Source organism: Leptonotus elevatus, chromosome 1 (genome assembly GCF_054856555.1).
Source record: "Leptonotus elevatus isolate MCC_2025b chromosome 1, RoL_Lele_1.0, whole genome shotgun sequence".
Taxonomy (NCBI): Eukaryota; Metazoa; Chordata; class Actinopteri; order Syngnathiformes; family Syngnathidae; genus Leptonotus; species Leptonotus elevatus.
The window spans coordinates 46,436,632-46,460,519 of NC_141239.1; the positions used below are offsets into that span (position 1 = coordinate 46,436,632).

The 23,888-nt window shown below is 39.6% G+C and overlaps 2 protein-coding genes across 4 annotated transcripts in view; both read right to left on the bottom strand.

Annotated features, from left to right (window-relative positions):
* llgl1 (LLGL scribble cell polarity complex component 1) overlaps positions 1-19,646 on the bottom strand; it is a 34,244-nt gene extending 14,598 nt beyond the window's left edge. Inside the window, exons 1-5 of the mRNA XM_086057554.1 lie at positions 19,229-19,646; positions 14,476-14,573; positions 2,001-2,082; positions 1,756-1,916; positions 1,392-1,538 (exon numbers count right to left, since the gene is read on the bottom strand). Coding sequence (XP_085913680.1) covers positions 1,392-1,538; positions 1,756-1,916; positions 2,001-2,082; positions 14,476-14,573; positions 19,229-19,309 — 569 coding nt within the window. The 5' untranslated portion in view covers positions 19,310-19,646. The remainder of the gene's footprint in view (positions 1-1,391; positions 1,539-1,755; positions 1,917-2,000; positions 2,083-14,475; positions 14,574-19,228) is intronic.
* Positions 19,647-20,668: 1,022 nt separating this feature from the next.
* Positions 20,669-23,888, bottom strand: part of myo15aa (myosin XVAa) — a 33,089-nt gene continuing 29,869 nt past the window's right edge. For all 3 annotated transcript variants that reach the window (XM_086077248.1, XM_086077256.1, XM_086077265.1), the window contains 2 exons: positions 21,522-21,662; positions 20,669-21,398 (listed from right to left, as the gene is read on the bottom strand). In XM_086077248.1, coding sequence (XP_085933374.1) covers positions 21,297-21,398; positions 21,522-21,662 — 243 coding nt within the window. In that variant the 3' untranslated portion in view covers positions 20,669-21,296. The remainder of the gene's footprint in view (positions 21,399-21,521; positions 21,663-23,888) is intronic.

The following is a 23,888-nucleotide window of genomic DNA, read 5'->3' on the forward strand; positions in this document are numbered from 1 at the left end:
AGTTGCATTGACTGAAACAACCAAACTCTTTGCATAAAAGGTGTCTAACGCCCGGCCCACGGGCCATTTGCAGCCCATTGCTTTATTTTTGGGGCCCACGGACAATTTTTGGAAAAACATTGTAAACGGACAGTATCATAACACCAAGCTGACGCATACATGTACTTTTTTTTTTTTACTGCTGAAACTGCTGGCTTGATATGAAATGTAGCTTAACAAGCGAGTGAGAAAATGCCAGTGTTTTATGTGTGAATTTGGGAGGCGAGGTTACTGTAGGGGCACATCTAGTGGGATCCGGGACCACTAGATACTCTAAGTTCCTGATAAATCGGGTTTGTTTGTATGAATGTGTTTTGTCATAATTTGTGATATACCTCTGTACTTCGTCGTAAAAGTTGTTAAGGTCACATCCACCCAAAAAAATTTCTTTACACAAGTCTGTTTTTGTTTGAGGAATTTCAATTAAGCAGCAAAATCCACATGTTTTTATCCATTTCAGGGGGCGGCCATTTTGCCACTTGCTGTGGACTGAAAATGACATCACATTGCTAATGGCACAGGTAATGACCAGTCACAGTTGAGCCATGATTGGTCGTCACCTGAGCCCTAATGCTGCATTCGAGGAAAGTGGGAATTTGGACTTTTCCGACTTCAAACCAGGAAGTGTCCATCCATTTTCTTAACCGCTTGTCCTCACAAGGGTGGCGCTGGAGTATCCCAGCTGGCTTCCGACGGTGGGCGGGGTACACCCTGAACTGGTTGGCAGCCAATCGCAGACCAGGAAGTGTGTACAAGATAAATACATAAATGAAGCAAAATTGCGAGAAGGCAAGTTTGCTGCCGGTCAAAATAAAAAACAATTTATCACTATCCACCTTTTAGGTTGTTTACTTTTGCCTCGAGCACTTTCAGGTTGGAACTGGGAAAAATTAACTGTGGTAAATCCGACTTCCGACCTTCCTTGAAAGCAGCATTAGGGACGGTGTTGTCATTTTCAGAAAAATTATTAGAGATAATAAAAAAAATGGGTGAATTTTGCTGCTGAATTCATATTCCACAAACGCAATATTAATCAGAATAGTGGCGCTGCATATAACATACTATTGTGAAGAACATTTTTGGGTGACTTCCCCTTTAAAAAGGAAAGAACTATGACACTGAAGCAAATGCGATTCAGTCACGCACACAGCTTTGGATAAACTGCATTCTTGCACATACAGAAAACAAAAAAACAGACTATTTCATCAACTTTTAAGATACCTGTTCTGCTTAGAGTTGTGAATGCTACCAATTTAAAACTACGTAATCACACCAGGAGCGGACTTCCATTTCACAATCTGTCATTCATTTCAGCTTGACTATCAATGAAGTCACATTTGCAACAGACTCACCTCTGTGTGACTCGATCCTGGAGCAATGTCTGGCCGTCTTTAAGTGACAGACTGGGCAAATCCAGGAAGTAGACGCCACCTCCCTCTGTTCCAATGCAGAGAAGGTCACATGACCTCAGCAGGAGGAGGACAGTCACTCGTGTGGTACTGGAGGTAAAAGGGGGAGGTGAGATGAGTATACAACCCCCGACATCACTCTTCAGGAGGAATCGGATGGGATTTAACTGCTTCTGGGTTTTTTTGCTTCTCGTTGACAAAGCGTGTCAGCATCCTAATGATTATCATGGATGCTGCTCCATGAAAATGCTCAGGGAGACAAAACGCTCCAACGGTACAAACAAAGCAAATACGAAATGCTCGTTACCTGCAGCTCTCAATGCCTGGTCTTCCTGGAAGGCTGTAGCTGCCCACTTCCTGTAGAATGACCACACCCTCTCTCTTAACCCCTCCCACCTGCCTGGGGACTGTCGCGGTCAGCTCCCACAAGTGAATGGTATTGTCATCCAGAAGTGACAACAGGCGGCCCTGTGACAGACATGACACCACAAATTATTACAGCCTTATCAATATTAATTAGCATGACACAAACAAGACTGGCTTTGTGCTTACCTGTCCTGGCAGGAAGTGAACTTGTATGACAGCAGTAGTGTCCTCGTGTAGTCCTGTGAACTCCACACCAGGTGCCCCATAGCTGAGTACATTGTTAAGATGATACACACAAAATGTTGTTTGGAGGAAAGAAAAAAAAAACAAACACATTTCTTATTGCATATCTGTCCACTATCACTGGTGCGATTGTGAGGGCCCCACTATCAAGACAGTTAAAAAAAAAAAGGGGGTAATTGTGAGCTGGAAAGCCGGTGAAACATGCTATTTAAATGTAATAGTAGAGAGGTCATTGGAGCGCCAAAGAAAGCTCACAGCAATTTCCAACACCAGCAGACGCAAATGTCTAAAATAACACCACTGTGCGTATGTAATCAAGAGCAATTTTCGTCGGGTAAATTAAGCACATCTGGTGAAAAAAATAATTTAAAGACAGTGATGCCATGTAAACAACCAATGTGAATTCACAACTAAAAGCTTCACATAAGCATTTGGGACTGATCTGAATGACTTGGATGTCTGTAAGCATGTGAATTGAAAAAAACAAAAATCTGAGGCATTGGGTTATCTTGACAGTGCCATTACACTGCTTTATGATCTGGGAAACGCTGCCAGAATGAGCTTCTGTGAATTTTCTAGACAATTCAGACATGATCTATCAGTATATTTAAAAACATTTCTTACCTTATTACATATAAGTGGTTTTATCAGGGGAAGCACCCATCAATCCATTTTCAATACCGCTTATCTTCATCAGGGCCGCAGGTGAGCTTGAGCTCATCCCAGCTGAGTTTGAGCAACAGGCGGGACATACACTGGACTGGTTGCCAGCAAATGCAAGCAAGACATTTGGTAAAATGATATGGTGCATATTGTATACACGTTTGCGATACTGGATGAGGGGCTTGGTCACTAATTGAAGGATCTCAGTCAGTTATTCTCATTAATGTAGGTTTTTAGAACACTACTTGGTTGTATTTGTCCAACGTGCCCCCACCAGCTCCACAAATGTCACTTCTGGTCTGCAGCCGGTGAGTTGTGATGAAATCGTCACAAGGTGGTACTGTATGGAGCCACAACACTGACAATAAGATTTGGTATTGAAAAAAAAATAATCTCATTGTGGAAAAAGCTGCATTGACAGTGAAACAAGTATTGGCATTGGAAAAGGTTGTATTGAAAAATAAAATACAGACATTAGAAAAAACATTTTTCTTATATATATATTTTTTGTATTATGATGTATTTTTCAATGCAAATCTGCAAGTGTCACAGGTTTTCGGTTTCAACGCTCTGGTTTTCAGTTTCAACTTATTGGCAGTGTTTTAACGTGGGGGGGCGGGGTTGTGGTTGGGGGCAGGGCTTTGAGGAGAGAGGAGAGCGGGCCCTCTGTTGGCTAAAGGCAATACTCATGGATACAGGTTCACTAGGAACTCCTCAACCGCCTGTAAATCTGTGTTTTCCACATATAACCTTGTGGCGTCAGTGTTAATGTTTCTGTAGTAAACCAGTTAGCACGTTAGCTAAATTAGTATGCAATGATGCGTAAAGTAATTTCAAACATGGTGGTTTTAACGCCACAAGTAACATATATAACCACATATAACCTTGTGGCTTACAGGCGGTTTAGGAGTTCCTGGTGAACCTGTATCCATGAGTATTGCCTTTAGCCAACAGAGGGCCCGCTCTCCTCTCCTGAAAAGCGTTCTCGCACTCAAAGCCCCGCCCCCAACCACAACCCCGCTCCCCTACATTAAAACGCTGCCAATAAGTTGAAACTGAAAACCAGAGAGTTTAAACTGAAAATATGTGACACCCGGGAAAAAAAGAGAGTGAAAACAAAATCTAAAAATGAATAAAAATTTGTATTGAAAAATACATAATACAAAAAAATATGCTTAGAGAAAATAGTGGGGGGGGGGTTTATGTCTGTAATTAATTTTTCAATACAACTTTTACTTTAATACTTGTTTGAATGTCAATGCAGCTTTTTCCACAAATATTTTTTTTTTCAATACCAAATCTTATTGTTAGTGTTGTGGCTGCATAGTACTGGTAACGGTAAAGATAGTGTAACTACTGACAGCAGCTCATGGGACAACACATCTATTCAACAAATTTGAAAAAAAATGGAGGTACTTTCGTGACCATTTAATGTTTTTGGCAACCATGTAATCTTTAAATGATATAAAAGTCTAGTCCTGAAACTAAATAAAAAGACAATTGGATGTTGCTGGACCAAAACAGTCATAAATCAAATTTCCTGAAAACATGTTCCTCATCCTTGCATACATCAAAATTGAATCTCTTGATTTCCACTTATGCTGAAGGCCTAACGCTGTGTATATAAGCACTCGCGCGTATTGTTACTTACTGTCACTCTCTTTTAGTCATTGTAGTAATATGTATCTTAAATAGCTGAAGGTACATGGGGTGGGGGAGAGACTCACATTAGTTTAATTCAAACAGGACAGGTAACACACACTTGCATGTCAAAAGAAAGGAGGCTCAAAACAAAAAGCATTGTTTCTGCTTCGATTAAAAGATAGACCAGAGGTCTCCAATTTGGTGTCATTTTTCTGTCAAGCGTGTGACGCAACAATTCTGTCTTCATCACGTGTGTCTGAGTCACACAGGTGACGCCGTACATTTGCCTCAGTATCTCTGAGAAGGGAAGTGAAAAAGCGAAACTACTTTTATATGCTGACAGAGCTAAACTAAGAAAGATTAAATATCCTATCATTTAGAAGGTCTCAACTATTGCTTATGCTTGAAACCCAGAAGAACAAAAGAATTGTTGTGGAAGTGTTACACACGTGATGGGAAAATGGCCCATTTCAGAAGTTTAAATCAAACTAGTAGGAATAGCCCTTTGTATTAACCAGTAAGCAAGAAGTAGCTGTCAGTTTCTAAAAGGTTGGTGACCCCCGAGACAGACACCGACACCCGTCCTGGTGGGCAGCACTTCTAAAAGGAAGGAGGCCATCGGTGTCAAATGAATGTCACAGAGCACGAGTGTTTAAGGCAATGGTCAAATAAAGAGAGAGAGAGACACACACACACACACACAGCTGAGGGGCGATGACCACAAGTGGTTCACATACAATATCACACTCCCCAGATGCTTCCTGGCATTAGTGATGATGTCATAGATAGTCTCATTTACCATAACGGCATTGTGTATGCGTTTCAGTCAACTTCCCTCCCCAAAGATGACTTGTGCATTGGCCATACTACAAGTCATCAATTGTGCTGGAAAATAAATTCAATGTGTAACATGCATGCATAATAAATTGCTCTCGATGGCATGTATTCATTGTTCAAATTCATGTAAATCAAGACAAGGGAAATTTGTCTCCACAAAGAATAGCAAACAGTGAGCAAATAGCCAATAGCATTGTAGAAATGAGAAACTAGCATTCCAGTGAATGAGGCTTCCAGTGCGAAGGAAGTAACCATCTTAATCTGACTGAAAATAAGACAGTTAATATTTCCTTTTCGCATGATATCGGCCTGCGTTGATGGGCAGCGGGCTAGCCCCTTGGTTTTGCGCTACAGCGCGCTAACGAGGTGCAAAAAAACCCACCGTTGTTCCTTTTAATAGGTGATTTACACTTGTTTAGCCCATCTGATTAATGTCCCAAAAATACCATATAAAACGGTACTTAATACAACTTGTGCACATGAAAGGAGCCGCCGCAAACTAACAGGAAGCTTTGCCAAGAACATCAGAGACTTCAAAACAAAAGACGAGCGCGCACAAATGAAGCTCAATCGTATGTGACAAGTTGGAAAGAACAGCATGGCGCTAATTAGAAACAATCCTCACAGGGGACAAAACGACTATGAAAACGTAAGCCACAATGTAAATTCTAGCTTCTGTGCACAAGAAAATATTACAAAAATAAAACCGACACGAATGGGAGATGTCTCTTGTATCTTGTTCATCGTGCCTAACCTGTTGAATGGCACAATGTGTTCATTGATAGGGCTCTTTGCTTGCCCCGAAATGTTAACAATGCTAGTCTACAGTAACTCACAGTCATTGAATCTCTCTCTCTCTCTCTCTCTCTCTCTCTCTCTCCCCGACATACACATACATAAACACACTTGGCCAGTGATGCAGAAGGAGTGTTAGCAAGGATAAAGCGATTTCATGGTCTGAATAGAGACAAACAGAAGGCATTGTCCTCCACACACACACACACACACACACACACACACAATTAAGATATGGATGTCAGGAAGGAAGGATGACAGGATTTTTTGTAAAAAGATGACAACACATTCATACAACGACACTCGGTTGCAAAAAGGTCAAAGTTCAAAACGTGTTTAAATTCATAGCTGAACTGGAAAACATTGACTCGCTTCCTGACAGCAACCCAAACTTTATAGAGGTTTGCTGAATGACGGTCTCCACTAAAAACAAGCCAAACAACTCCACCCACCCACTAGAGACACAATCCTCATCTAATTTGCATCCTTTGCTTCAACTGGGATTTCTTGTGTCCCACTTTCCAACAGTGCAACCGATATACTTGGCTTTGAAATCAAGAAGAAGAGCCTCAAGAGTTGTGCAATATTTTACAATATGGCATCAATCTTTTGCCATGCCACAGAAAACGCGGCGTCATTATCAAACAGTTATTAACACGCACACAAAACCTAAACGCTCAGCCATTTAACTCATTTACGTCAAAAATTCATTTGAACTATTTATATTAGTTTTTAAAAAATCCACTTTTGTTAACAAGAGCATGAACCCCCCCCCCCCAAAAAAAAGATTGTACATTTGGAACACATATAAAATGTGTGATTAATCGTGAGTTAACTAGTGAAGTCATGCGATTAATTACAAAAAAAATTAAATCGCCTGCGCCCCTCATTTTTAATCATCTTCTTTTTTTTTTTAAGTATTTTTATTTTATTATTATATAATAATCTTCTCTTTTTAAAAGAGAAAAAGAAAATATAAAAAATTAGAGGCGTCAGGCGATTAATTTTTTTATCATAATTAACCCCATGACTTCAATAGTTAACTCACAATGAATCACAAATTTTATATCTGTTCTAAATGTGCAATAAAAAAAATTCTAGGTTTTCATACTCTTAACAAACGTGGGGAAAAAATGTTAAACTAATAGAAATAGTTCAAATGAATTTTTGACGTCTATAGCCGTCAATGGCAGTGAATGAGCTAAAGACACCTCACCCGCATCACTCTGGACTTTTAAATGGTAATACAGTTTGCAGTTAATGATCAATCTCAACAACCTTTCTGTTGGACTTTGTACATGATGACAAAAAATGAGGACGTGTGCGTGTGTGTATTCGTCATCATGTGTGCAGATGAAAGAGAGGAAGTCGGAAGCAAACTAAAGAGCTTCTTAAAAGGCCTAATCACCGTCATATCAATGTGGAGCCAAAACAACTTTTTTTTTAAACCCCAAATTCCCTCCCTAATCTGTACGTAAAAAAACATTATATCTGTGTCAAATCCAAACCCTATGTGTACGTGTTATTCAACATGGAAAATATGGAACATGTTCAGATCCTTTTATCTAAACCAAATCTCATCGGATCAGATTGCTTCTATAGAATTGAATCGCTAAAATGTTGCGTTTGATCCAGTTCCAAAAATTCTGTTGGGAAACATTTCAGGACCACAGCTATTCACTCCTTCGAGATCTGGACTCTCTCAGTGATCTTGCTGATTAACGTGTCAGTATGAAGAGTGGTGTTTGCATTAGTTTCAAATAAATACAAGTTAAGACATTTGGAAATGATAGCAATCTTGATTTACCTAACACACAGTGTCCCAACCTTTTTGGACTTTGGTTTAATCAGTTACCTTCAATTCATTGTGTCGGGTAGAATGTACTGTACGGCTGAAACTCAGAGGGCACAAACACGCACACACACATGAAAGCAATGTGCTGTGTGTGAGTCTGTGTGTAAATATTAGCTCATCCTCAGGATGTTAGTCACTGATACTAGACGTGTGCGGTCACAAAGTTTTGGTGTTTTAGCACATAGAGAACAAAATACAGTACAGTCAAACTTTTGCTACACGTCAGCCAAAAACGCTTGTCTGATGTGCTGAGATGCAGATTTTTTTTTTTTTAAGTCCTCTGGTCAGAGCACTTCATCCCAGGCAACTGCACTGGTTGTCTTGGAAACCAATTCAAAAGCTCCCTTTATTAAGACGAGACTGAGCAACAAAGCTCTTACTCACGATCCAAATACACACGCACGCACAGGGAGGGTTAACGCAGGGCACACATTCCGCGACAGGAGTCCACGACATTAGCCGCCGCCACTACGCATTATTCCTCTCGCTACGTCTCTCTTGACATATACACGCTTATAGAAGAAGAAAAAACTTCACACGCATTGTCTCACTCTCTTCTCCAAACCCCAGAGTGTGGTTGAAGCAGAAACTTTGGGCCGTAATAGGACTCTGCCTTTATAAACACACAGAGTACGAGGGAAGTGAAATACTCAAGAGTATGCATGAGAAGATGAGTGAAGGAATGGCAAGTTGACAACAACGTAAATATTGTAATGTTTTACTCGGGCCTTTCCCCAGGTGGGTGCCTCACACATCTGGCAATACTGTACAGTGCGAAATGAGTGTGTATGCTAGCATGGCTCTCCGGGTCAAGTCCATGTCAAAGAGTCTGAGGTTATTGGGGAATGTAAACGCATATATTCAAAATAAATATGGCAGACACAATAAAAATGTAGATACTGTATACACAGCCAGGTTAAGGGGTGTGTGTGAGATCCAGCCAAAAGCTCACATGATGTACTTGGTTGTTTTGCTACAATGACCTGAGTGGGTGTGAGTTATTTGTCATATTTTTATTTGACAGGGTTGGTTAAGTGTGTGGCATTACATCAAGTTGCTGCAAAGTCTACTGTAGATACTGTGCTGATTTAAGACTCTGCAATGTCAGCATGTACGGTTTCATCTGACATGTCCTCTAACACTGCATCTCAAAGATGCACTTCAGACAGGGTTCATTAGAGGACAAAGTTGCTCAAGTGGAACCCACAGTCATAAAAATTGTCATATCATGCCAGATCAGTGTATATCACTAAACGCAAGTTTAAAAAATTTAAGCATCAACTCTGTGCATGTATTTTGCCTTTTCCTCTTGGCTTGTGGGTATTTGTATTTCAACAAGGGTGTTAACTTGAGAGAATAGAGGGAATACTTAAGTAGGAACTTTCATTCAAAACAGCAAGACTCGCCAAGAAAAGTGTTTTATTGCCTCAACGTGTTACCATTAGCAGTAAGCTTTTTAAACGTGTGACAAGAATGAAAAGTGGACTGTGTGGGGGTCATATGTGACAAGATATTACACGTGCATCACTAAAATTAAAACACCAAGACTGTTTGTTTTTGTTTTATTATATTTTACTAAAAGCTTAACTGTTTAAGTTGACATAGTGATTGAAATTTTCAGTTATAATTTGGGAAGGGTCATTCCTATTTCCATTATTTGACACATATTATTTAAAATCTGGACAAAATGGAGCAAGGCCAGCTTCCCAGAAACTATTGAGTATCAGTAATCGATGGTATAATCGATTCTAAAAAGATTAGTTGGTGACAGTCCTAAATGAAACTGTTAAGCGGTACAGTCAATAAATCCTATCTAGGCAGTGTATCACCTTCACCGCCTCTGTCGTTACTTTCCCAACAAGGACTGATTTATGGCATCAAAACGTGCAAAAACCAACCCGGGGTCTACCTTTGGCCATAATATGGCAAGGTACTGTCAACCATTTAAAACTAAAAACAAACATTTCCGGAGGTAATGGTGGTGGACAAAACGTGCTAGCGTAGTCGCTGGTTCAAAACAGTTTTTTAGCTAAGTTAATGTGAGGCTTTGCAAAGTGCTTTGGGCACCATATGATGTAGACATAGCACTACACAAGTGTACTCCATTTACCATTTTGTACCTCATTTACCATTCAATTGAATTATTCAGTATTGGAAAAAAATATATTTTTATAACATGCCATCGGAATCTGCAGGTGGGTCATGGCAACGATTGACCTGCTCTGCGCGTGTCAGCCCATTGCATGCAAATGACTCATTTTCAAGTTTTCCAAATTCCCCGCGGGTGCACATTTCCTCGACTTGGTATGCTTTGCCGTCTGCGCTGACTTTCCAGAAATTCCACCAGCAGCTGGGACTCTTCAAGAATGAGGAAGACGTGTCTGAGTTTTGCTGTATCAGTCCTTTCGGGAGAGTGGTGAAGTTATTTTTCCTCCCATTTGACGCTCTCGGCGAGCTCTTCTATACAGCCGCTATTTATCTGCATCTCTCCAATCCGCCATTTTTCATTCCATCACTCTCCCTTCTGTCTCTCTCCAATTGCCTGGTACCACCAGCCCTGTCTTGCTCATCCCCCCTCCTCTCTTGGACTCTAAAAGCTGCATTTCAAAGAGCTGATTCTCCTGTCTAATGCACGCGCACACAAACACAGCATCCCACACAATGATAAATGAGAGCATATTGGACAAACAACCGTAGAGCTGTTATGCACAGACATTGGCGTGTTGATGAATCCTGTTATTCGCTGCACCTCACACACGCTTGCAAAATAAATATGCAAGACCAACAAGAACCATGAAGAAGAAACTATACAACACAAACACTTTAACAGACCTGTGCCTCTTTTTTTTTTTTTTAAGTGAATAGTCTATTAAAATTTCACATTTTGAAAACAAAACAAGCAGAGAAAGAACATGATAGACAGAAAATTGTAGACAAATCACCACAAAACCGCGGTAGTAATGGTGCCAGTATTCGCCACCACACAAAGATCAACACATCAGTTATGTCAAAAGGAAGGAATTTGGTAGGGCGCTAGAATCCTCTTGGCCGCAAGCAAAGTATTGCATTAATGGGATTCTCAAATTCCATGAGTGAAATTTCATATGTGCCGATTATGTTGTGTTTGTTTTCCTTTGTGATCCGATATTAATGGTTCTAGCCGCCAGTTTAGTCAGCAAACTGGTGTCCATCCTAGCAAGTGGTTCTCAACTTTTGTCACACTGGGATGCAAAATTCCCTAACTGTTGCAACACATGTTCAGGGAAGTTAAGAATAAAGAAACTATACTTTTAAAAAGAAAATAGCCAACCTATGCTGTACAATTCGAAGCATATTAGGAAACAGAGTGTGAAAAGAACTAAAATCCCTTATCAATTCAACACTGATCTTTTCTTTTTCAGAAAAAGAAAAAGCCAAACCCGAAGTTTGCCTTCTCCTTAGAGAATGAAAGCTGAAGACAAATGCAACGGTTTGATCTATGAAACACCAACGGCATTTCTTCTTGCTCCGACTCCATCTGAAGATCCCAGGAGAAAATAGTTGAAATGCCGCTGGGAATTGTAGTGGCACTACATTTGTTTTCTTTTGTGCTGCAGTGATACTCACATTCAAGGCACACCGCTTCAAATATGTTTGACATACTGCCAAAACCATACCACTATGTCTTGCACTTTCATGCCCCTCATCTAATTTGCTGATGATCGAATAGGGTCCATCTATCTAGCGTATTTATCAGTAAGTACTGCTTAAACCTTTTCCAGCTTTATACAAGGTTGTTTTTTTTTTTTAAATAAAGTTCTAAACTAAACTCTCTTGGCATGACATCGAGAGAGGTATTCACGTCAGACATCCCATGAATCTTGCTGGAATGCCCGTTTGTCGTTTTGTAAAGAGGAAAGGTCCAAAATGTATCCAGGTCATTGTGCATGTATGATCTGTAACTACAGGAAACATTTGCTTAAGATTGGCATTGCCAGTTATTTTTCCTCTCTGTCCCGTCAATGTTTGCATGTTATTTTTTTTATAAAATAGGAAAACAAAATTGTTAGTGTGGTATTCATTTAAGCAGACTGCTTATTTTGGTAACTTAGATGCAGATCATCAGACTACATTTTATGACAAAGAAAATAAATGTAAGAAATTCCACAGGGTTCATACTTTGTCCTGCCACTATTTCTAATACATTTCATTGTAGGAACTTGGTATGCCCCTGTACCGTACGAAAACAAACAAACAAAAATCAGAATACGTGTTAGGTATAAACTGATTATCGGTCAGGCCTTTGCATCGGCAGCAATATTTAGCATTTTGATGAATATTAGCATTGGCCTTTTTTTTTTTTAATCTGATGGCCGATAATAAATCAATTTAAAGCTGCTAACTTCAGGTAACTATTTTACTTACATTTTCAGATGACTTTTATAAGAGCTACTGCTGACCCTGGGAATTCTCTACCTTCGGTTTTTGTTTAAAATTAAAACTGAGATAATTTAACATTTCTGATCTTTTGAAATTTTGGAAAACTTTACTCACTAAACAATTGGAAGCTTCTGGATTTACCTGCTTATGTTTTTGTTGAACGTACGACATGCTGATGCCCGGGGAGCTCCCTAAACCTTTTGTTCAAATTTTAAAACAAATATATATATTGTCAAAGATTAAAAAAAAGAAAGAAAAAAGAACATGTTGCAAAGTTATTCAATAAACATACGCTTAAAAACAATTTCAACAAAGTAAAAAAAATGTCGTTTGTCTTTTTTTTATGCCAATATTTTCCCTCTTTAGAGGAAGTGAATATCGGCTCCAAATAACAGTTATCAGTTATATGAAAAAAAACATATTCTCTCTCTAATACATGTACTGTAACATGCCCATTAATAATGTTTCTGACATGTCTATATGTCTGACCTGGGATGCATGTTAAATATTTTACTGTATAAGAGATCTTTGGTTTACAATGGAGTTCCATTCCAACGACACAGGCCAAATTTTGGCTCTCAATAGTTATAACACATAGTCTACCACTAACCTTCATTAACACAGTAGCAAAGTTATAATTACAGTAATTATTAGCATTAAAAAACATACAAGCCACTAATTAAATCAAATATAGTAGTCACTAAATAATATGCAATGTTCTGTCACATGACAGCATATCATTTTTTGCGCACTGTAAACCAAAGAGCCACTTTTGGGTCCCAACCAATACAGACTGAGAATCCCACATCATTAACACTTATTTGGAAAGAAAAATGTGTGAATGTTGTGCATAATGCAGTAAAACAAATCCACATAACACAATTTACATATTGTTTTTGTCTGTCATGTCTGCCCAACCACAAAACACATCTTCAAACCAATCAATAGCTCTATTACCATCAACTTTAAAAATGTCTTAGATATTTGCTACCCAGAAGCCGGAAGAAAGTCATTTTTGGAAAACACCTGTACAAATCCCAAATGAGACAAAATTACCAGTTTACAGATCAACTATGATAAAAATTTCAAAGATGAATTATCGTTCATAGCTCACTTAGTGTAATGAGTACTGTGTGCAGACCCTTTCAGGAGCGAGAGAGTGCAAGCAAGAGCGACCAACAGAGTAAGCGAGGGGCCAGCGCTAGTGCTTGCAAAGTGAAGCTACGTGCATGTGTGATCCATTGCATGTAAATAAAGATGGATCCATGTAGAAAACCACAACCAGAGTCTACGTCTATTTATTCCTGCAAAGTGAAAATTGGAGACTTTGCTCTAAAGTACTGGAGCCTCATATATATCAAAGAGTGCGTAGAACGGGTTCTAAATTTGTTTGTAGAACTGAATTGTAGTGTGGGCATACGTTTAAAAAGAAATCCTTAAATTACATTTATGTACACAAGAAGGGGTGTTAAAAAAAATCAATTTGGCAATATAATTACAGCGCATAATTCTCATATCGATTCAATATGCAGCCAAATCAATTTGAAAAAAATCTATTTTTGATGGAAATATTCAACAATATGTCTTAAACAGAAGTAGGGTTCGCACTTTAAGCATGGAAAATTTTTATATTAATGGAACATTAAGCCTTCAAACTTGATTTTAATGCTGTTCAAACATGAAACAGATTGCAACCTGTAGCACATTTTCATACAAATCTTTCAGTGTACATGTACAAGTTTACTGATTAGTATTTTCCAAATTTGAGTTTATTAAAAATTAAAATAATTTTTTTTATCGCAATAATTCGTATCGGCATCGAATCGAATCGTGACCTATGAATCGTGATACAGATCGAATCGCAAAGTACTAGGCATACAACACAAGTAGTGTGAGTTGATATTTCCCATATGTTCTCTAACGCACACTCGAGCACTTCTAGCCTCATTTGCATTGAGAAAGGCCTCCTACTGACTATATAGAGTAGCAGCGATCCCTTGAAGAAATCTGAAATCATGGCAAAGAGGTGGCGTGGGAGAGAATCTCCAAGACCAACTGGAAACAAATAATAAGCGCTGGGTGCAACAATTATTGCAGGTGTTAGCAATAAAAGAAATAAAATGACGCGAGACAATGAAAAGTTGCCAATTCCTACCTCACACACGAACTGCTTGGATGCCTCAAGTCAACCTTGAGAAAGGATACACTTTGATGGCTCCTGCCTTTGTGCCAATAGCCATGAGTTGCAGCTCGGGGTCATAGGCCAACGCGCTGGGCTGATGTGGGAATCCATGCTCCACCGTCTTGTGAAAGTGACACAGACAGAAGACGACGATGAATGCACAGATTTATGAGCATCTTTCCCCAAATGGTGAGCAAACAACACATTTGACAGCAGAGGTGGCTGACCAACCAGCAACTGTTTCCCACATGGCAACCGAGCCACACACAAAGCCTCATTCTACAGTTAATGAGAGGCCTAAATTCATTTCATTTAAGGAAAGACATTGTTTAAGACACACCCTGTCATTTCTGCGTGTGTTTACACAGGCCAGACTGAGGCGTCTAAAAGGGAGGATACCCTTAATAAAGTTGGTGGAGAATTCACTAAAATGGCCGCCTTGCTTTACGGGCTATCCTCAGCAGACTTTGTTTAATTAGATCCGATTCAAAGTCAGTCCTCGCGGCCCCACACAGGAGCTGGGAAAGCATTTAGCTGTGCAGACAAGAAACAACATCTTGTAGAAAAATTCTACTTTGGCTTTCTCACTGACCAAGCGTTGGAATCGGGAGAGGACTTAATGTATTTAATTTAAGGAGGGAAGTAAAACATGAAGCTTGAAGCATTTAAGGGTCTGAGACGCACAAACTCCTGTTGAGAGACCACCTCTGTGTCAGTTGTGGCAGCTGGCGTCCGACCTTAAAAAGTATGTGTGAGCGTGTTTGTTTTCACAGGGCAACCAGCACTTTATGAACCAAGAACATGACAAACAATTTAACCAGACATAAGTAGGAACACCATAAGACCTTGGAATTTCAAATGATTCCGAGTGCAGTGATATGCTTGGTCAAATATTTGCTTTGAACAATGTGTAAGTTGGAAATAGCACCATATTGTTGCGACATGAGCTACCTCGGACTTCTGAACTGCAAAAGCGGTGTAATACAGTACATCAGCTGCGCAACAAATTAAAAAAACAACTGAGGAGAATTTTAACTACGGATGGACATCGCTAACTTTAATGATAAAATGGGTACGAATAATGATTTTTTTTTTTATAAATCATCTGAACTCCTAACAGCTAAGGTGTCCAAACTATGGCCCAGGGGCCATTTGTGGCCTTCCATCCATTTTAAGTATCGCTGTCCAAAAAGTGGTGGGGAATGGGGATGTGAGTAATATGGAATACCTTGTTTAACTTTGAACACAGCATTGTTTCGCATGCTCTATTCTTCTTCACTTATTTGTATTTGCAAGGAATCTTGGTCTTTGTAGAACAGGGATGACTTGTATGCGCAACGTCGTCCAACTCGCTCCCCGGGCCACGTTTGAATACCGGTATTTCTCCACGGCGTTTTCACCTTATTTTCTGTCTCTACGGCGGCAATGCCACAGTTTGTGTCTATACACACACACACACACACATATACAAGTCCGTGCTTCTAGCATGCAACCCAGCTGAAATTTCTTAAGCAGATGTACACAAATGTGATGACTACTTTATTCAGTGGGTTGAGTGACATCAATTTTTATTGAATGTAGAAAGCTAAAAGTGGAAATAACATCGATTTGCGTAATGACGTTGTCGGTGCGTCACGCTTATGATTAGAGCACTCCAGTCGAGCACAATGACCATGTTTAAGGGAGTAACTATGGCCACCACGGTTCACGCATGTAAACAGGTTATCCCGAATATTTAAGTAACTGGAATTCTGACTTCAACCCGAATATTGACTGCATGTAAATGTATTTACTAGCTATCCTCAAGTATGGTCAGTTTACTACAGATTGCTTTTGTTCCAAATGTGGAAAAGGGATTCAGCTACTGCTCAATGGAGATACAGGACACTAAAACCTATGAAACATCCTTAACTATTTGCCCTATCATTTTTACCTGAAAGCCTTGACGGAGCAGTCTTTCATAACAACAATAAATAATTGCTTGCTTGAATTGAATGGTTTTATAAATAACAATAAAATGTGCTAACCGCTCAGTCACTGTGCTGCCGAAAAGAACCAGCTTTAGAAAAACTTTAACTTGCAGTACATATCTTGGTGAATACCGGGGAACCTCAAAAGTCAAACGCCACCAAGGTCATGAAACACAGAAACTGGCCAAACCTGAAGTGGTCACGTTTTGTTACTTTTGTTTATTTGTTTTTTGCAACACTTCCAATATCCAAAAGGAGGACCAGCTTCAACAGTAGGTGTTGGGTGAAGAACAATGCAATAAGGAGAATAGTAGAGTTCAATGGCGTCCCAGTTAATGATGATGATGATCATCATGATGATGATGATGATATACAGTACATCAAGCCATGAGTTCACAGTCAGTAGCCAAACAGATGAGCATGCATAGGCATAGCATGACGACAGTGAGGGTGAGGAGACGGGGAAGTAATATTTATCCGCCACCGGGCTTGCTGCTACACCATCATATATATACACATAGTATCATCAAATGTAGTCTTTTTATGTAATGTTTTAAACTACATTAATTGTTATTTTTATACTTGTGTGACAGTTAAGCTTTTGGCTCAACAGGTAAGTTTCATGACGTTTTCATTTTTCTTATTGATCCTACAGTCCAAAAAATTACATCTTAAAATTGCCAATCGCATTTAGTGTCACATTAAAATACGTGTAAATCGTCATGCTACCAATAACCAATGTAACTGTCGTGGCTAACGTCGGCTTGTTTACTGTGATAAAGTATCTTATTATTCCTACTGATACTATTGTTGAAGAGGGATATGTGCAGACTACTGCAGTTTCATAATCAGATGCAATTATGAATGCCCATGTTGTGGAACCACGCTTGCACGTTAGTGAGGGGCGTGGCTTTGGTCAGACACTAACGGGGTCTGGATTAGTTAAGTAAGACTACATTTTGTTTTAACAATGCGGACCCTTTAACTTATTCGCTGCCATTGACGGCTATAAATATAAAAAAATTCATTTGAACTATTTCTATTAGTTTAACATTTTTTTCCCACTTTTGTTAACGAGAGTATGAAAACCTAGAAATGTTTATTGTACATTTAGAACAGATATATAATGTGTGATTAATCGTGAGTTAACTAGTAAAGTCATCGATTAATTACAATTAAAAATTGTAATAGCCTGACTAGATGATTGTTAAAAATTAGAGGCGTCAGGCGATTAAAATTTGTAATCGTAATTAATCACACGACTTCAATAGTTAACTCACGATTAGTAACAAATTTAATATATGTTCTAAATGTTCAATAAAAAAATTATAGGTTTTCAAACTTGTTAACAAAAGTAGAAAAAAATGTTAAACTAAAAGAAATTGTCAAAAAATAATTTTGACGTCTATAACCGTCAACGGCAGTAAATGAGTTAAACAGGAGAAAGCCCAAGAAAAAAAATCTCTTAAACTGATCTCAACACTAACCAAGAAGTCTGGCTGAGACTACGAAGCTGTAAAATGAGACAGCACATTATACATATGTATTATTGGGATTAGTTACTCAGGGTTTTTCCTGGCTCAAAATGAGGCAGAGGTGGTATCACCCTGACTATGATGTGTGACTACCGATACCAGGTATCAGTATTGGTGCCAATACCAGTCTTATTTTAAGGTATCGGTACTCGCGGTGGTGACCTATACCATTATCGGCCGCCCTCCTGCAGCCATTTTACGATATGCGACTAGAAATGAGAAATTATATGTATACAAAGTTGCCATTATTTTTTTGCCATTTTTTAACTATAATCATTAAAAATTCCTCCACTAGTACATATTAAATTGTAAATATAGGTCAGCGTTGTTGTAAAACACTATTGTGTTTATTGTATATGCTGTGTTTTTATGACTTTGGCGATGCCTTTACAACCAGGAAATGGGCGTGTGCAACGGCTGTTCCATGATCTGTTTCTTGTTTGGTACATTCAAGTTTTAAAAAAGAAAGCAGTTTCTTCTTCGATTGTTGCTTCAGATCTTTCCGGTGAACTGCTGTTGATAGAGCGCCTCCATAATGGTGCAACACTGCAACTGCAGTTAAAATGCGTTGCTGTCAAGCTCCGCTGTGTTGAGCGATATCAATGGCCCAGGCTGGAGGTGGGGAGCAAATTAGGTGGAGGTGGCCGCCTCTGAATTTTGTACACAGGAAAAACCCTGGTTACTTGGACAAGAATGTATTATGTTCCTTTTAAAACTCTCTTGTTTTGTTTTACTCTGATACAAACAAAATGGCAATAAAGATTAATTTGGATTTCATGAGTGTGGATAGAATGAGATGACAGAGTGTGCTGAACACAAACACTTATCTGAACTCACAACAACAGTAAGATAAACTGTTTTTGTACCGATTTAAGGAGGACACAAGTGGACTGCGTTCACACTCACAAAACAGTTCAACACAATTGAATCTTGTTTATCCGCAATGATGACAATTCTAATCAGTGCTACTGGTAGCGATCTTCAAGTCAGTTTTGGTGTTGTGTTGTTAATGAGGGACGCGGGCCTTTGGCCAATTAACACGCCGAGCAAACAAGTGAAGCCAGAGCACAAGTTATCAACAAAGCGTCCCTGCTTGCACCACAGCACAAACCGAGGCAGTCGCTGCTCGTTTTCTTTAGATCGTACACCAGAAAAGACGTCGAAAATGAGAGGCTTGAATACCGCGGAGAGCCCGACTTGCTGCATTCAAGTGAGACTTGAAAAAGATTAGCTGTAGTTTGGACAGGCAGTGTCTCGCTCCGTCACTTTACCTTGCTGAAGGCGAAGAGCTCCTGTTTTATCTTCTCCCTTTGCGGATCGGTGCCTTGCCGACGAAATCTAAACTTCATCATCTTGAAGCCGGGCTGGAGGGCACAAGTGAGGGAGCGAGACGCACACTGGAGCGGGTATCGCCCGGGCGGCGTAGTCGGACGAAGCTAAACTAGCTTACTAGCTTGCCGGCTAGCCCATGCAGGGTGAGCGCGAGGCTTACGAAGCTGCGACGCTACTGCGGGCTGCGGTTCTCCTCCTTTTTAGTCCTTCTGGCTCGGCTCGGGTCGGGGATGGTTTGGCCACCGCTCCCCCTTCTCTCAGTTCACACGGACCCCATTGTTGCTAACCAATGGGAGCGAAGAAATCTGTGGGCAATTACTCAGAGACGCCCACACGCCCAATAGCACAGCGTGGGGGTGTTGGGTTTGTTGCACAGGAAGCACCGCACCGGATTTACATTCCGTCGACATCCATAAGAGGGGCGGGCAAACGGCAGTTTATAAATAAATAAAAATATTTATCAAGGGGTAAAATCCAAACCTATCTGGCCAATGATTTAACCAATGATTGCTTCGAGTATGAACTGCCCGTTTAATGTAAAGTCCGAACTTTGACATTAGCCACTCACAAACATTTGTTTAATGATTTTGATCGGTAGTGGGTAGATAATAGGTTTGATATCAAAGGTATGTTTTGGGTCGTTTTCCTACATAACACAAGAAGAGTGCTTGTGCATGCTTGAGGACATCCTGATGCTGGACATTTGTCTGCAATAGTTGCTGATAAGCTGTAGAATTATTGCGGGCATGATGTACTTTTTATCGAATGGTGCCCTGCAGTGTTTTGTTATTTTATGACCGTGTTTGCTTTGCTTTTTGGCTGTGGCATTCAAGACGCACGTCTTTTCTCAGAATATTTGGCCTGCTTACTTGTTTTTCATTAAGGAGCACATTAGGTTTGGATTTTGTATTCTCAAAACACATTAAACATTGTTTTCAGAAACTGCATTTTGTAGATCATTGGGCTGTCTTCATTACGTATTAAAATTGATTTGATGATCTAAAGAAAGGGAGAGTGAGGGAGAGAGAGAGAAAGAGAAGAGGGGGCAAATACTTTTTGACAGCACTAAAATTATATTGGTCTTAAGTGTGACAGTACAAGTTAGTTAGCTTGTTGGTCGGCTTTCAGAAAAACGCAAACCTTGATGGGGAAAAATACATTTGCAAAGTTGTCTATCAATGGCATTGTTTGGCCTTAGATAAAGAAGAAAATAAGCACATCTGCTCAGGTTATTCGGTTATGATACAAATTTTAATGATTTATCATGCATTTATTATATGCAATAACTATTTACAACTGTATTTTACACTAAATATTGAAGTCAGTGCTCAAATATTGCCAAAATATGCATATTAAAATGTAAATCCCATCTGTTTCCCCCTTGAATTTATGGCAGGGAGTAAAAATGATTGATTTTGTGTCAATAGCATCCTTATTTTTTCCCTACTATAAAAGCAAAAGTTATCTTAAAGTACACATGGAATGCACGTCATGTTCATCTCTCCGAGGACAAACAGGAAACATCAATTGGCAACTACCACAACAGAGCTCCTTATTCACAGTAAGAGCACATTATAGCTATTTAAATTCCGTTGCTCTGATTCAAGACCAGTCCAACTTTTCTGCCCCACTCATCCCAATTTCCTTAAAATCAACCATGTGACATGGACTCACCAAATGTGGAGGTCAATCTTTGACAAAAACCTTCCTCACGCTGTCTCACTTCCACTTTTGACTCATGTCTGGTGTGTTAGCGTGAGTGTAGAAGTGTAGAGTGCACAGCTATTTTTTTTTAAGATATATGTACCAATAAAAGATATGTGAAATGTATATATTCAAATATCAAGAGTTGTTGCAGATGTTTAGTCTATTTTTAAAAATCATATAAGGTAGAGGTATACAAAACCAATTCATTCATGTTTTTCTGTATTTGAATAGCATAATCGATGATATCCCCTTTTTAGTGTGTGGACATTACGCCATGTGTACCCGGGTAATGTTTGTATGCTATAACAGGGTAATTTCACTTGGTGGCAACGTGAGTCTCTTTTCCCTGGCAGACAGCATGTTCTCCATGTGCATGGCGACCACTCTACACAGCTCCAGACCCTGAAAAAACATACCGCAAGCACATTGTGTGGAGATCATTTGGACAATTTAAGTGGACGTTGCAATAATAATAAGCCATTCTAAAGCATGCCAACCACACAATCACACACTTAAAACACACACCTGCTCTAGCTGAAGCTGTGTGATGCGCTGGTTGAGCAGGTCTCCGATCATTATCTCAACGTATGGGTAACTCGAGCCTGACGATGGTCTCTGGGTGCGAGTTGACTGGACTTCTTTTAAAGGGAACCGCACCATGGCCTCCTAATCACATAAATACAATTATAGCATGTATACATTTATTTAAATGTACAGCAAACTGACAAGTATGAAATAGTGTATATAATTACAATAACCAGTTTATCAATAAATAAACTTTTGCAATATTGTGGGTAGCATGTAAAATGCATTAACTAAAAGAACCATTTCAGGAGTAAAAATTCATAGGGCGCAGTACATGAAAGGAACATTTTCAGCTTTATGGGGTTGAAATGGTAAAACATTCAAGGAGTTATGGCTATGAGTAACTCTAATAGTATAAAGCAAGGCTCAACTGATTCTGGCGTTACAAAGATAAACAATTCTCAATTTGACGCAATCAGAGAAGTATTTACTTGGACAACATCTTTATTATTGTGATGGGTTTTGCAGAGGTACAAAATGGCATAACAGCTGGGGTCACCAAATGCGGTCCTCTAGGGCCCCCTATCCAGCATGTTTAATATGTTTCCCTCCTCCAATACACCTGATTCAAATGATCAGCTTGCCAGCAAGCTCTGCAGAAGACTAATAAAGATCCTGATCATTTGAATCAGGTGTGATGGAGAAGGGATGGAGGGAGTTGGTGACTCCTGCACGGCAATATTTTGTTTGTTTTATCTGTTACATTATTCATGTAACATATAAGACTCTAGTTCTTTAGTTCCGTCTTGAGTAGTCAACTGCTAAAGTGTCTATGAAGGCACAAATATGCAGTATTTCTTTTCGTTTTTTGTAAGAATGTTGAAAAACCTCACAACATTGTCTTCTATCAGTTCTAGGAGCTGGGCCACATGCTTCATCACATTACAGATGCACGTTCATACAGTACTGACAGCTTAGCCCAAGATCATTCAAAACATGGCCATATTTTGAGTTAAAGTCTCAAAGCTATGTATGAGATAGCTGTATTTCATTTTTTTTTTTTTAAGCATTTTGCTAAAAAAAAAAAAAAATCAAACATTGGATTATAGCCTATGTCTTTGCTAAGAATGAATATTTTGGGCTTAACTGAACATTCAACAAATATGTACATACATTATACAACAAATATTGTTTAAAAAAGAAGAACTGAAGGATTATACCTTGAAACGCTTTAGTCTTGTTGACAGCCCATGTTGTGTATCCTCAAGTGAAATACAATCCTGAATGCTAATTTCCTTCCCGTTTGTGAATATTCATGGCAAGGGAAGCATGGCGTTCGTTTTATTAAAAGGAGCTATAAAGGTGTCATAGATTTGCAATGTTTTATTTTTTTATTGACCGTCCATTGCTCCCCTGCTTTTCTCTAGGTCATCTTGTGGCCTTGTTCCAGTTCCATTGAGAAAGTTAATGGCGTGTCTCTCAGAATTTCCTTCATCCGGAGTGTTGGTTTATTTCAGCAAGTAACAATTGTGTTGACCTTTATTTAACTCAATTTTGTTGACTTGATGGATGATGGTCCCTCTGAGCTGGTTGGAAAAAAGGAAAGCATTGCGTAAACCAGTCCACCTTCCTGTGGTTCCTCTTTGCACCTTCATTTGGAGGGTCCTGTTTGTGTTCTGAGGTGGGTTTATCAGGACCACTGCTGGTGTCGCCACTTGATGATGGCAGGATTTGTTCAGAGGCTCCGTCACCCTCATTGGTCCCGGGACTAACAGTCCTCCTAGTGCTCGGTCGCTCCCCCATATTGCCAAAGAAATCCATGCACGTTTGTACAGCTTGGAGCGTCTCTTCCATCTGCGATGTGTCCATGTCCTCCTGCTGCTCTGTGGCGACAAGGTTGAAGGCGCAGGTCAGCAGCTGTCCTTTCATCGTGTGCGCCTGAAACTGGAGCTCGGTCTTCTGAGCCTGGAGGTCCGCAATGGTCTTCTCTGCTGTCTCCACGCTCTCTTTCTCCTTAATCAGACTTTCATGAAGCTGATGTCTGAGGTCGTTGATGATCTTACAACTTGCATGCAAGTTGTTTTCACTGATCTGCTCCTTTTCTTCAGACGCCTTCAGCTTCTCTCGAAGAGGAATGAGCTCTGTCCAAAGTTGAGCTAGGTTCATGTCTTGTACTCTTTTTCCTTGGAGATACTCTAGGACAGCAACTTGGACATTGATTTCGCTTTTTACTTCTTCTCTGTCCCATGGCTGACATGACAGGAGACGAGTTCTGTTGGCGTCCAGATCTTTGGTGATATTGCACAGGAAGTGGTCAATGTAGCAACACCAGTAATTGTCCACATTGTTCATGATGCTCACTCTCGA